General features: G+C 35.9%; 1 protein-coding gene across 3 annotated transcripts in view; it reads right to left on the bottom strand.

Moving 5' to 3' along the window:
* The window catches only part of PTPN4 (protein tyrosine phosphatase, non-receptor type 4), a 109,101-nt gene that overhangs the window by 62,038 nt on the left and 33,271 nt on the right, over positions 1-13,792 (bottom strand). For all 3 annotated transcript variants that reach the window (XR_003570746.1, XM_027879733.1, XM_027879734.1), the window contains exons 2-3: positions 7,974-8,128; positions 2,098-2,205 (exon numbers count right to left, since the gene is read on the bottom strand). Coding sequence is in view for 2 of the 3 variants with exons in the window: in XM_027879733.1 (XP_027735534.1) it covers positions 2,098-2,205; positions 7,974-8,128 (263 nt within the window). In the remaining variant the exon portion in view is untranslated. The remainder of the gene's footprint in view (positions 1-2,097; positions 2,206-7,973; positions 8,129-13,792) is intronic.

Raw genomic sequence — 13,792 nt, 5'->3', positions numbered from 1 at the left:
CCTTGCAAAGCAAGCCCACAAGCCTCAGGAAATGGTTCTATGGGCACAGTTCCTAGGAAGTGAGAGAGACCTAACCCTGCACAGAATGCAACTCCCTCACATTTATCACAGGGCTTTTTATTTTTTTTCAGGTGAGGGAGGAGGAGGCAAACACACAGAGGTACCTGAGCTTCCTAACACACAATGGATCTGAAGTTAGTCCTACGTCATTTTATTCATTAGGAACAACAAATAATGATGACTAGATCCACATACTCTATCCTTGTAGTAGTTGATTTAAGTGGAACCAAAGAGACAGTTTGACACAGCTTCAAAAATATGGCTACTTAAAAAAACCCAAACAAACAAACAAACAAACAAAAAAACCCCAAACATGAAACCACCAAACCTTTATACAGGATCAATTAACTTTTAAGACTAAATGTAAAGGCTTAATAAAGGAGACCCCAGACAGGGATACACATGAATTTTATGTAAGAATCTTTCAAAACATGTTGAGAGATACTTTACATTTACTGTGAGATTAATATTATACATTATGTATTATACATCATTATGTATATTCTATATATTATATATACACTATATATTATATATATTATTAAAAAGATAAAGCTTCTGCAGTTTAGATATATAAATCCACATTTAGACACAATGCTAGAGGTTTCACAGTCAGCAAAATCCCCTCCTTCCTATCACCTTTACTTCCTGCTCTATTAACTATATTTTAGCAATATTCTGCTGTGTTATTTCAAAAGTAACCAGGATATTTGTCAATCCAGTAAGGTTTCTTTGTCCAAATGAACAAAGTGTAAATGGATATAAAAAACTGAAATTAGCCTAACCCATAAATTCTTCAAGCTTACATGACTAATATTGGTAACATTTCTATTTAGCTCTGACACATTGTTTTCATGGCAACTAGGTATGTGCTGAAAAGACAAAATATTTAGAAGCCAAAAGAATACCAAACCTTTAAAGCATTTGCTTATATCAAACAGTTGTGAAGTCATTCTTTCAGACTAACTCTTAACCAGATCCTTCCATTACAGTATTGTGTTCATCTGTTTCCAGACAGATAAACTAAAAAACACAGAGCTTAGCGGTCTACACTTTGGAAAGCCGCACAAATGAGAATTAGTACAAATTTCTGAATGTTGAGTAAAATGTTGAGTGATCTTCAAATAAATACTTCTGAAACAAAGCTGAGAAATAATTCAGCCTTTTCTTCAGCATGCCTGTCTTTTCTGCCTGGAACCAAAGTTCAGAATAAAAATATTAAATGAGACCAGCCTGCCAATGTCTTAACAGAACTATCCACATGTGAATGTGGATAACTTCTGACACACAACCCGGGAGATAAATTTAGACCCCATCACTGTGGTGCACATACAGTAGGAATAAGGTGAAGAAATGTGATATAAGGAATAATACTTAGTTAAACTGCACTTTAAACCAAGTATTGAACATCTGATAACTATAAAAGAAAGCATTCAAGAACCATTCTTCAAGCAGCATTAATCTCAGCAGTACTGCTGTAACTATTACCGTGAATGTACAGCTGGACCTCTTTGTTTCTCCTGGTGATTTACCATGTTCCAGTTGTATAGAATTCCCTTTCAATTAAAGCCCAAGAAGTACTGTAAGCCTTGGTCAGAGACTAGACTATATGAAGAACTATTAAAAGACTACCAGGTATCTGGGCTAGAAACAGAATCACCATACAGGACAACCTAAAACCCCCTCATTATTTTCTAAGTCCTAATGACAAAAATAACAACAAAACAAAATTAAAACGTATTTACTATTTCTGACAATGATCATGCAGTCTAGTAAACAGATACAATAAAGCAAACAATATCCTTTTAGGGTATTATTTCATAAGCACAGATCTCAATGTTTTACTCCAATCTGTGATTATTCATATGTACTTTCATCATAACTACAACAAGGTGATAGTGACCCACTGAAATTACACAATTGGGGAAGATAGCACAAAATTGCAATGGTTTTTATTTAGTTCTTAAAATAACACAGTACAGTGATGACCATAATTATGATTTTTAAAATAGTACTTATAAAACCAAGTCAACTTACAGGGTTATCAGTAGATTCATCAGCCAACTGTAAACCAAAGTAATCTCTCTCTGTCAAATCGAGATGTTTGAAGACTACATCCAATAGAACTTGACCCTGATCATGTTTCTGCAGAGAACAAATACATACCTTTTTTTTAATGAACAAATACATAATTGCACACAGAGAATTCAGGCAGGTAAAGAACATACACATTCTTTCAGATGTGCTATAACAGCCTAAATTTTAAATATCACGAAGTGTATCCCAGGAGCACTATTTTTAAATGAGCTTCATCTCTCTTTTTGAAACATATGTAAGGAAATCATTTTTCTTCTCTGTCATTTTCTGACAGTAAGAATTTCTCACTTCTCAGCTAGCTACATCATTATTTCTGAAAGCCATTCATTAGCCAAATTTGATATTTAAAAGTAGTACTGAAAAACAGAAAAGAAAAGAAGTTTAAGATTTAATAAAGAACTTGGTACAAGTAAGTCTTGTTTGGGTCACTGAATTCAAATGTACTGATCTGTACAAGTTATTCTTCCTTATTTTATCTGAAAATCTATTCCTGACTCTAAACAAACCAGCACATTGAAAATGTTTCCGAAGTTTAATGGCACAGACAGCTGAAGCAGCCACATATCTAATCAAGAAGTGTCATTTAAACACATTCTCTCTAATACACTACTTCACTCTAAATGAACTATTTCAAATTAACTGGGTAATAGTAACATTACTTTTCAGAGACAAGCAAACAAACTTGATTTCTACTCTAGGGACAAATCTTACCCTCAAAATGATAGAAAAAGAATCTGTAGTTAATACCTAGCAATTTTTTTGCCTAACCTGAAAATGCTGCCAACACAGTAATTGAAACACCAAGTGTGTCATTATGACAGGACTCAATAAACGCATTTAGTAAAATCTGAAGGGAGTTTCCCAAAGAAGTTAAAGTGTCATAGCTCCTTGAAATACAAGAGACAAGCAAAATTCTGCAAGAACAACTGTCAAACAAAAAGAAATAAGAAAGTGATGATTGATACATGTTCCACCCAGATTTTCTACTCCTCTGGCACCCAAGCAGAGAAGCTTCTAATAATCTCCTAGGTGCCAGATATTGTTGATGCTGCAGAGGATTTGATACATCTTGCCTTGTTTACTGTAGGCAGTAAGATATTTTTATACTTTTAAAACAAAAAAACCTGCTGTTCTGCTCACAAATGACCTCACTTCACACAGAGATTATGTAACAGTTTACTTTTACAGCTGTTAAAACAGAAGTAACTATAAGACCAAAATAATAATTTGATATCAATATAATAGAAAAATCTACAAGTCCATATTCAGACATTTGTTAATATCTAAGAGCATCCTGTGAAAACTAATTTTTTTGTTCAGACGAAATTACACTGAAGTTGAATAAAACTGTCACTGGCAGTTATTTGGGGCTAAATACTCCAAGAAGTCTGATAATTTATTTCCTAATAATTTTTTTAAAAGTAGATAGGAGTTATCCACAAATTATGCTTGAAATAATCTCAGGAAGAGCATCATAATCACAACTCTGCACATTCAAGCTGAAATTACATAAGGCATATATTTCAGGTCTCATATAAATTTGGCTAAGTTGAAGCAATCTAAGATTTGCTATGTATACTTTGAAAAAAAGATCTTCTTAAAAAAAATGCTACAGAGAAAGTGTCTTCATGTTTAACAAAATATAGAAGCACCACTGTTAAAAAGTTCACTACTGGAAAAATTTACTTTCCAAATTACTAAAAACAAACAAAGAAAAAACCAGATGTTAACATAATAAATGCACAGCAGCATAAATACAGGAGGCATTTGTATATACAATCCAAAAATAGTCACTTTTATTTTTACTAAATTAGGAGTTTCTGCTATATTTTGAAATAAACTAGTCATCAGTATAGTTTTTACAGCAAATACAACTAATTTTAAAATTACATAGCAACACTAATTGCCTCTTGGCATTTTTCCCATGTAGATTTAAATTAGAGATGAGAAACTGAGAACTTATGATGGTAACTACTAGAAAATGGGAGACATTTGTAACCCAAGTTCAGGCTTAAAATTACCACAGCTGACATGTTACCTCTGTAAGTAACTCGCAGATACCATCTCTGCAGCTTTTTTCCAATCTAACCCTGACAATGTGTACTGTTTCTTAAATTATCTGAATAGACGTTTCCTAATGAAAAAGCTGAGAACTCGCCAATCAGTTTGAACTAAGAAATACAGAACATCATTTCATGACCACAAGGAAGGTATTTCTGCTGCAATTGAGCAGCAAATTTGGTAGGAGAAGACTAGTTTCAACATGAAGCATTTGTTTGGATCAGAATGTTTTACTCTCAGTGCAAAATAAAGATAAGCATCTAGTAAAACCAGACCTCAGTTTAACCCATCTCTGATATTCATATAATGATGTTGCAGCTTGCCAAAGGAGGTGAAGGTCAAAATCCTGGGTGTTGAGAAAGGTCCAAAATATTTCTAATACTATCACAACACTGAATAGGTGCTCTAAATTATAAAAAAACACGATAGCAAGTTTAAACGTTTGATTTTTTTTTTTTTACAAAAAAGCAAAACCAATAAATGCAGATGAGCATAAAAAGAAACTTGCTTTGTTGCTAGAGATACAAAGTTAAACACTGTTATTTCCTTGTAAAAAATGAAATAATTTAAACATGAAAAATGGAAACTATCTATCACAAAACTGCAGTACTTAGACACAAAAATATCAGTATTTTTTCCAAACTGAAGTATTAAAAGGTTATATATACTCATCAGTCATTACTGTATGCAAAACATCTCATAAATTTTGGCCTTTCAGGACAAATCTGACATAAACTCTAGACATCGATACGTTAACTGCACTTTATGAACTATCATCTAGTAACACTAGATATATACACATTAATTTCTACTTGCAAAATGATTGTACCTGTTCACAAACACCCATGTTTGAAAATTTAGGCAAACACCTGTAACCACACAGCTTTAACGCCTGGTTACCAACTACTACCACCTTCCTACTCTGAATTTCTGACATTCCAGTTTTGTCACTGGCCACACCAACAACAAACAACACGAGATATCGCTGTAGTGTCAGTCCAAACAAATTTGGACTTCTGATGAGAGGAATGGGATGATGTTTTTGTGGGGTTTTTTTGGGGCTTTTTTTGGTGAAAGAAAAAAGGGCAAGATTAAATTAATGAAAATATTAACTTCTACAATTACAGGGGGTATGGTATGTGGTTTTTGAGGGTCTTTTTTTCTTGTTTTGTTTAGGTTATTTTTCAGATTTTATTTCTGCTAGAGTGTAAATCCATTAAGTTTGAAGAGTGTTCTGGAATAATAAAGGCTCCAAACTGAAACATTTGTCCATGGCCACTAACCTTGCTCACAGGACAACCCATCCCATCTACCTTGATTTAGTTTTCCCTCAAGTTCAGTGTGATCTCTGTATCCACACACTGTCTTTCAGGGACTACAGGTAAGTCAGCCTGCATGGAAAATATATAATTTGAGGCATTTAAACAAGTAATTAAAACAAATTAAAGTAATTTGATCTTGAAGAAGCAGTTTTACCGTAATGCAAATCATCCTGATCACGTTATTAACTTGTCAGCCTCATTTCTTCCAGCCATGTGCTCTACTGAAGCCTGCTTTTCAGGATCGAAGCAGGATTTCTTCCTTCGGTAAGCAGAGCATTTAATAGAAAGGATTTCTACTCTTCAAATATATGCACAGGTGAGCTCCAACTGACTCTTCTGCCTGCAACCACTATAACCTTTGTCTGGCTACAATCCACAGGGATTATTTGGTTTGATTTGTTATGCTCTATACAAGGTAAAGCTTAGCACAAAGGCGCCTATTCTGCAGATCAATGGAAGGGGCTGGTTGAAATGTGAACTTAGAACATGACACATGAATTATCAAGAGACACTGTCTGTGATCACTACTTTGCTGTTGCAGAAGAAACAGCACTTGAGTACATTTTCATTAATGCAGCACTACACACTCCAGATGATTAAGCTTTACAATCATTAGCATACAGAATACCTATAGCAATCATCAGGAGAAAAAAAAGTGCTAATTTATTTGATGTTATCTTTGTTCTTTCTATTTTGAAAACAATTCCATAAATATTTATTGCTAAGTACAGTGTCAACCACAATAAAGGAAAACAAAGCCATAAAACCTGAAAACCTGTATACCATGTAGGTTACATTTGCTACAGTTGAATACTTTATTGCTCCCTATTTGTGAAAAAACAGATTGAGGCTAAGACATGAGATCAAAATATTCAGCACCAAGGAACTTTTTATTCCCTAGACTCAGTTTTAATAGACAAACTTGCAGACTGATCTGTATAAGCACTAAAGCATGATCCATGCAACTAAAATATTTAGAACATTAGGGAGGTGGTGAGAACATATTACATAATTTTTTCTTGGGAGAGACAGAATAGACATTTGAGGATTTATACCTAAACCAAACAACCACCAGGTCTACCTCTAAATCTTAAGCTCTTGACAACGGATCCTTGCGAGTTTTTGCTACGTAACAGAACAGATTCCCCTTCTCTGAAAGGCAGCTATAGGCTGCACAGGCTCTAACCACTGACTACAGAACAGAGAAATGCAATCCCTCTCACAGATCTTCCCCAAAATATTCAGATGTATCAGTATCCTTACTGAACACTGAATATCAGAATTCAATTTGTCCATGACATGTATTTATTGATGATTGATAATGACATAATTACTGAGCACCAGAACTATTTCAAGTAGTCTGAGTTAAACTTATTCCCGTAGATTTGACAACTGCTTCAGTTTCTCCTTCATTTCTCCTTGTTTGATACTGAGCTACTCCTTCACTCCACTTGCTGAGGTTTTCCTTGAAAAATTTTAGTAATCATGCCACCTGTAACTTTCACCATCACATTATTCAACCCTTCTCCACGTAAGTCATCAGTTCCATAGCTTATAAAGTAAAAGCAGAGTTCTACTGCCCCAGCACAACCTACAGCTTCTTTCCTGTCGAGTTCTGGTTCTTCTCATACAAAGATTCCTTTAATACTTTAATGTTTTCTTGTGAGGTCCTTGCCTATTTTTCATGTTTTTTTTTTTTTCCCTCAGGAAGTTGAAAGCAAGGGTTGTGCTTGTGTGAACATACACAAAAACCATGAACAGTTTCATTTTAACCCCTTATTAAAGATTACAGATTAGAAAACAGGAAGAATAACATAGTTTAAATTCCAGGTTCATATGTAAAAGTTATTAATTTTTTCCATTAAGAGTCCTCAGTATTCAGCAACCACCTTTGTATTTGCTTTCCTGCCGTTCTTACTGGTGTAACAGAAGGTGGTGAGCTTAAGTGAGGGAAATCACAGAACAAGAATATTAACTAAGAAAAGCAAAAAGCAGGGAAATAATATAACAGCTGTGACCAAATATAACCAAACAGATGACTGAACACAGTCAGCTATACAGCCATGGGAAGAGTTACCATTATAGCTTACTCATGCTCAAAATGCAAAAGCCAGAGCGCAGCAGAACAAAAGCTTTTCTTTCAACTCAGTGACAAGACTGTCCTCCATTTCCACTAGACAACTTTAATCCATAAAGAGAACTACTAGAAATAACTTACGCTTTGTATATTGGATTTTGAAATGACGATGTGTTAGGGGGTGCCAGAATGACTAAGTTCCCAGTAACACAGAGTGCACGTGTACAAGCATGTCTGCCCAAACACAACTTTCCCCTCTACCCTGCACCTAACACAGAAAGTCAAACTCGAGCCATACAAATCCAGCAAAGGAAAGCAGGCCTGGGGTATTGTTTTGCAGTAAGCCAGTGACTTACATTAACTCTGAAAGCTTGTACAGTGTTATCCAGGAGAAGAATGTTGCAGACCACCTCCGTATGCTGCCTGTCCCGTGCCAGCTCAGACGCTCGTACATTGTAGGTTCTGCCAGCAGGCAATCGGAAACGTGCGGTCATTACTGTCCACACAGGGTCTGCAGGCAAAACAACACAACATTTGAAAAGATCAAAAAAACGCAAATGCAAGAACGGCACACTTCAAATAAAGGTGAACAAACGGCAAGCCCATTATTTAAAAACTCCATTACAGACAAAAGAAGAATGAATACTAAATTCATTGCAGCCAATAACGAAGCAATGTCTTCCAAGCTATAACACAAGCTCATACCAAAATACTAAGTCCTTTACTTTCTGTCCATTGTCCACACTCTCTCTATTTTAAGGTTGTTTTGTAGGTTTGCTGTTTTTTCGGGTTTTGCTTCAGTTTTTTTTTAAATATTCAGAACAGCATTTTCAATTCAAAAAGCACTGTAATTGTTGGGCATCATGGCTACTAGGTCTCAATGTTACATGCAGTTAAATAACTAATTTCAGTGCAACACAGAAAATAAAATATGCTTATATAAAAAGCTTTATAGAGAAAAAGCAGAGAGAAAAGAAAACAGCAAATACACACGACTTTGATGCATGATTCTGCAAGGCCTGCACGTTCACTGAGTAATCATTAGACATAAGAATGCAGAGTCATAACAAAAATATTAGCATTGTTTCTCCCCCCCTTTTTTTATAAATTACAATGTGAATAGTTTAAGATTCACCAAACTACCGAATTTTCTGCCTATGTCAATCTGTCAGTTTGGGAGCACAAACAACTCTTAATCTCTAAGTAAGGAACTGTGACCATCACCTGTCCACACCCTGCACTGAGAGCCAATAAATGAAATGCAAGAATTGACTCTCACTTCTCAAATCTAAGATTCTGATGATTATCATCCAGCCCCATGTCCCCACCTGAAGCTATTAGCCCTGTCCAACGATACCAGCTACTTTCTCAAGTACCTCGCAGGATCAGAGCCTGTGATTCACCTAATTACACACTCAGCAAACTATTTCTACATCCTTTGACAAGGGCACAAGCAAATGAAGTTTCATAACTTAAGCAGAGAATATATTGAGACATAAAATTAAAATACCTTGAAGAGTAGTAAAAGAAAACAGGTTTTCTCAAAACCGAATATAAAACAATTGATTTTTCCTTATTCTGCACAAAATTACGAAGACTTCAAAACCATTTACATGAGGACAGCAAATATTCCAGCAGTGATCAGAGAGCTTGCACTGATTATAAGAGATATCTGTGCTCCAATATACATAAATGAATAGGAGTAAGAAGTGAAAGATCAATCCCCTCCTAAATGGTTGATAATTTAGATACATAGGCTCTCACTGAAAAGCCATCCAAACTGGGACTTGGCAGTTTAACCATCTTTCCCCTGTGCAGTCAACCTCCTGAGCAACTGCCCTAAAAATCCCTGAGGTATTTTGCTTTTCTAAATCACATCTTCTGCTCTTTAAGCATGACTGTACACCTCAGACATAAAAAAAATCTTCTTAATGATAACCCACCCTCGCAAAATGTTTCCGTTTTGGCTTAACCGGTATTTTCAAATTAATAAGGACTTGCTTCCTTACCAGACAGCTTTTTTATTTTGGCTACTCAGTCACTCTGACTTCAGAACTGCAATGCCGTATTCACGCAGAATTACAGCAAGTTTATTTTGGTTTTGCTAAACCAACACGACAAACTGAAGGATACAGGCACCAGATAAACCCACCAGCTGCTAAACTCATGGCTTTCTCTTAATGATAAGTTAATGAAAAATTGTGTCGCAAACATTAAAACTCTCCCATAAAGCCTACGATCAAAGTACATGTCCGACAATGCCTTGTGCTGCTTCTGCTATGCCTTCTACAGCTCTCAAAAATAAAAAGCAGGAAAAAACCTTTAACAGAGAAGAGGAACCAAACCCCTATATCAGTGATCTGAGCCAACAAGGTAACATTTCACACACAGTATTTTGTCACACAGACACAATCTCGAGGCCAATTGCCCTAAAAGTCAGAAAGGCATAAAGATTGGCATCTCTACCAGCGCACCTACACAACCCATAACGACAGCCAGGACTTTAGGATGGTATTTGCCTGTGAGCTAAATCAAAGAAGGTTTCAGAAAAGCATGGCATTTGTTTAAAAATAGTTTCTCCATGCCACAGAAACAACCCTTTGACAGGCCTGTTTTACAAAGATTTGAAAAAGTAACAAAGCAGTCAAGAAACAGTAAGGGTTATCTTCAGAGTCCCTTTCCACAAACACGAACACCAGTGCACAGAGCAGGACTGTTTAGCTTCCAAATAAGTACTGCTGTCCTCACAAATCCATTTGGTACGGAACCAGGTGGGTCTAACTCAACAATCCACAATTTTGCAGCAGAAAGGGAAAAGAAAAAAAAAAAAAAAGAGACTTGCTTAAAGCCAGAAACCATCATGCTTTAGGGAAGAAAAAGGCAAGTCTCACCTTTTTTCAATTCCTTTGTCTATATTTGTCTTATTTGCTGATCAAGACAAGACCAACAATATTTCTTCCTTCCTCATCATTACCTGACACTAGACAGAAAACTTGTGGGTTTCAAACACAGCAACAAATACATAAGAGTGAGCAAGGAGAAAATCTGCCCTCAGTGACCCTCTAAATCCTTTAAAACCAAGCAACCTTTACTCTGTTCCTTTGATAGACCAAACCTGCAGATCTATCAAGGTTCTTGGTGTAACACAGATCATCTTTGTTCCCACCAAACAAAAACCAGTGAATAGTCACAGAGAGTGATTTGGATCTTTCTCAACGTACACAAATAAAATTATCAAATTCAAGAAAGAAGGCACTGTGTTGTAAGTTTGCTATGGAAACAGGACCACCTACACTGGGTCAGAGCAACAGTTCATCAAGCTCCCAGACTGGAAGGGCAACACTTTCTCTGCTCTATGTAAGGAAGAAAGAAACAAATAGGACACACACATTTCTCTCATGCTGTTCCACAGTCTGGAGTTTAACATCTTCCTGGTGTGAAGCTCATATTCCCACCATGCTGGACATCAGTCCTTCATGAATGTTTTCTTCATAAACTTATGAAACCATGTTTTGTACTTTCAGATTAGGCAGTGAAAAATTATATTCCCTGCCTCACATAAAATACATAGTAGCTGAGTACACCATCTCATAGCAGATAAGTTTCTTCCATGAAATTAAGAGACTTTTGCAACTGCAGAACATAGTTTTACAGCTAAGTACAATGACTGAAATCCTGAAATACTTCTACAAAACGGAAATACAACAGTCATGAACATAATAGAGGGGAAGGTGACAAAAGAATGACTACTTTTCTGCAGACCACATTCAAAGTCACTCTTTCCAGATATGTCAGCAAAGAAACTATGGAAGCATGAAGGGAATAAGCTAAAAAGCCTTCACCATCAGATGCTAAGATCTGCCAGGGCTATTACATGTAACTGCTTTGTGGCCAATCCTGTACACACAACCTGTATTTAAACCTCCATCAGCACACGTCCATTTTACAAAAAGGACGCAGTTGCTACGTACAGACAGACCCTGCAATTAGTGGTCTTACTCTGACACACTTGTTTTACAAGATAACTGGCCCTGAATTGTATCCATATCATCTTTACTACTCCTTTCTTCCAGACATAAATGCACCAAGAACAAAGACAGTATAATTTCTCCTGACCACCTCTTGCCAATCTTGCTACACATTCTGAAAACTTACTAACAACACAGTAGGATGGCTAGCTTTGCTTATAAGGTTGTAAATTATAGTTACCTGATTTCCCAACACATATTGATATTTAAAATGACAAAAACTGATAAAAATTCAGCTGCACTGCTTGCATACTTCTGCAACAAAAATATGTTATAGCTGAAGTTAGTATGGAACAAACAGAGGACTTATTTAAGCTCCAAAGTAAAATCTGCATCCCCAGAAGAAGTAAGAGTAAAGACAAAAGCTGAGATTCAACCAAAATTAAAGTTTGAGAACAACTGGTTTAAACTGCAGGCGGACACAGGTACCACCGTGTGTGCATTCCCATGTCATGGGCAGTGCCATGGCCACTTACTCTACAATATTTTTATACATGCAAGTATGTTATATAAATTGGACTTAGATTAACCTTTGAATACGAAAAAGGTTTCTGCTAATAATTTTTCAGTGTCTTCTGCTGAGCATGTAGTATTTAGATGCATGAATTAACAATCCAAAGTACGTGCTGCTCCAGCAACTGGAGAAGGACAGAACTTGTGCAATGAAACTCCACTCACCTCTCAGGTCTGTGGAGGGAGTGAGTTGTACATTTCCTGCCTGAGCTCAGGTTTCAAGCGATGAAGCAATTCAAGGGAGTGTTCCCTATCAAAGGGCAGAACATTCCTGCAATACTGGCTCGGTTAGGGCACTGAAGAGCATTCAGAAGCTTCAAGTGAATTTTCAGCATCCTTTATTCTTTTATGCAAATGTCTACAGTAAAATGACAATTTGCTTCGGCTTACAATAAACCAATTTTAAGCAGCTTAATAAATAAGCAGTTGGTTAAGCATGTAATTAACTGAAATGTAATTTATCCAAGAGTGCAACTATTTTGCTGACTTGATGCAAACTGTCTTTAAAAGAACTTTTCATTAGTGTACAGAAAAACAACCACGTTAACACACTGCCCTATGCATATGTGCATGGAAGGACAAGAGAAATCCCATTTTTCATGGCTCCTCTGAAGCAGATATGAAGTTAATGCACTGTCAGATTTCCATTTGTTTCTGAGCTCGTATTTTAGCAACCCAGAAGGCATATATTTCCACTGTGGCTCACCTGTTCATCTGGGGACAACACAATACATGAATTTGCTACAAGAGGTGGAAAAGTAGGCCAGACTCATAGAAGACCTTAACACATGGTACAGCTTGAATACATTCAGTAAAATGTAGACGTCATTGTTACTAAAATTATCCAGACGATTTAATTATGAGGAAAAAATTCTATTAAAAATACAGACACAATTTTTAAGGTTTAAACAGAGTAATACAACAAACTGTATTTCAAACTAACATGGAGTTGTATCTAGAGCCCATCTTCATATACATTTATTGAAAAAATATTAATGAAACTACCATGTTTTAATCTAACCAATCAGAAAATGCTAAACATTACTTGACTGTGCACTATTTGAGGGAATTCCATATTAGTCAAACACAAAAGCTCAAATTTTTTTTCTTTCAAAAATCTCTTTTGAAAGCTTTCAGCAATTCTGATGTAGTCCACAGCTTCAGGACATTCCTTAAAAATAAAATCAGAGTAGAAATGCATTTTCATTTAAGTGAATCGACCCGTGCACTACAATCCTGAACTCGATCCAACAATTCATACTTCATTCATTTCTTCATGCTTTCTGCTGACCCAACAATGGAAAATATCCATCAGTCTTTAAAGTTGATATGTAAACATTGGCTCATTTCACTTTGCAGCCACCAGGTGCAAAGGTTTCAGCAAGACTTCTAGTCAGACAACAGCATCATTATTGATTCTGGGCTCTATCAAAAGTTTCTGTTGAATTTCTAAGTTTATTATCTTTAATATATAAATTAATTTAATTCATTCTGCTTAAAGAAAACAACACACTCCTGAAAAGTTATTATATGGTCGCTTATTAAACTTTTCCTAAACCTTCACTGGAAAAGAGGGATATCACATTTTTACTGTTGATGACCAGGAACAGTTACTGTGACTGTGCAATGTAACT

Source organism: Empidonax traillii, unplaced genomic scaffold (genome assembly GCF_003031625.1).
Source record: "Empidonax traillii isolate 1590-97213 ecotype Southwest subspecies unplaced genomic scaffold, ASM303162v1 scaffold57:size2250009, whole genome shotgun sequence".
Taxonomy (NCBI): domain Eukaryota; kingdom Metazoa; phylum Chordata; class Aves; order Passeriformes; family Tyrannidae; genus Empidonax; species Empidonax traillii.
Note: the sequence above shows the minus strand (reverse complement) of the source record. Positions and strands in the feature narration are given on the sequence as shown.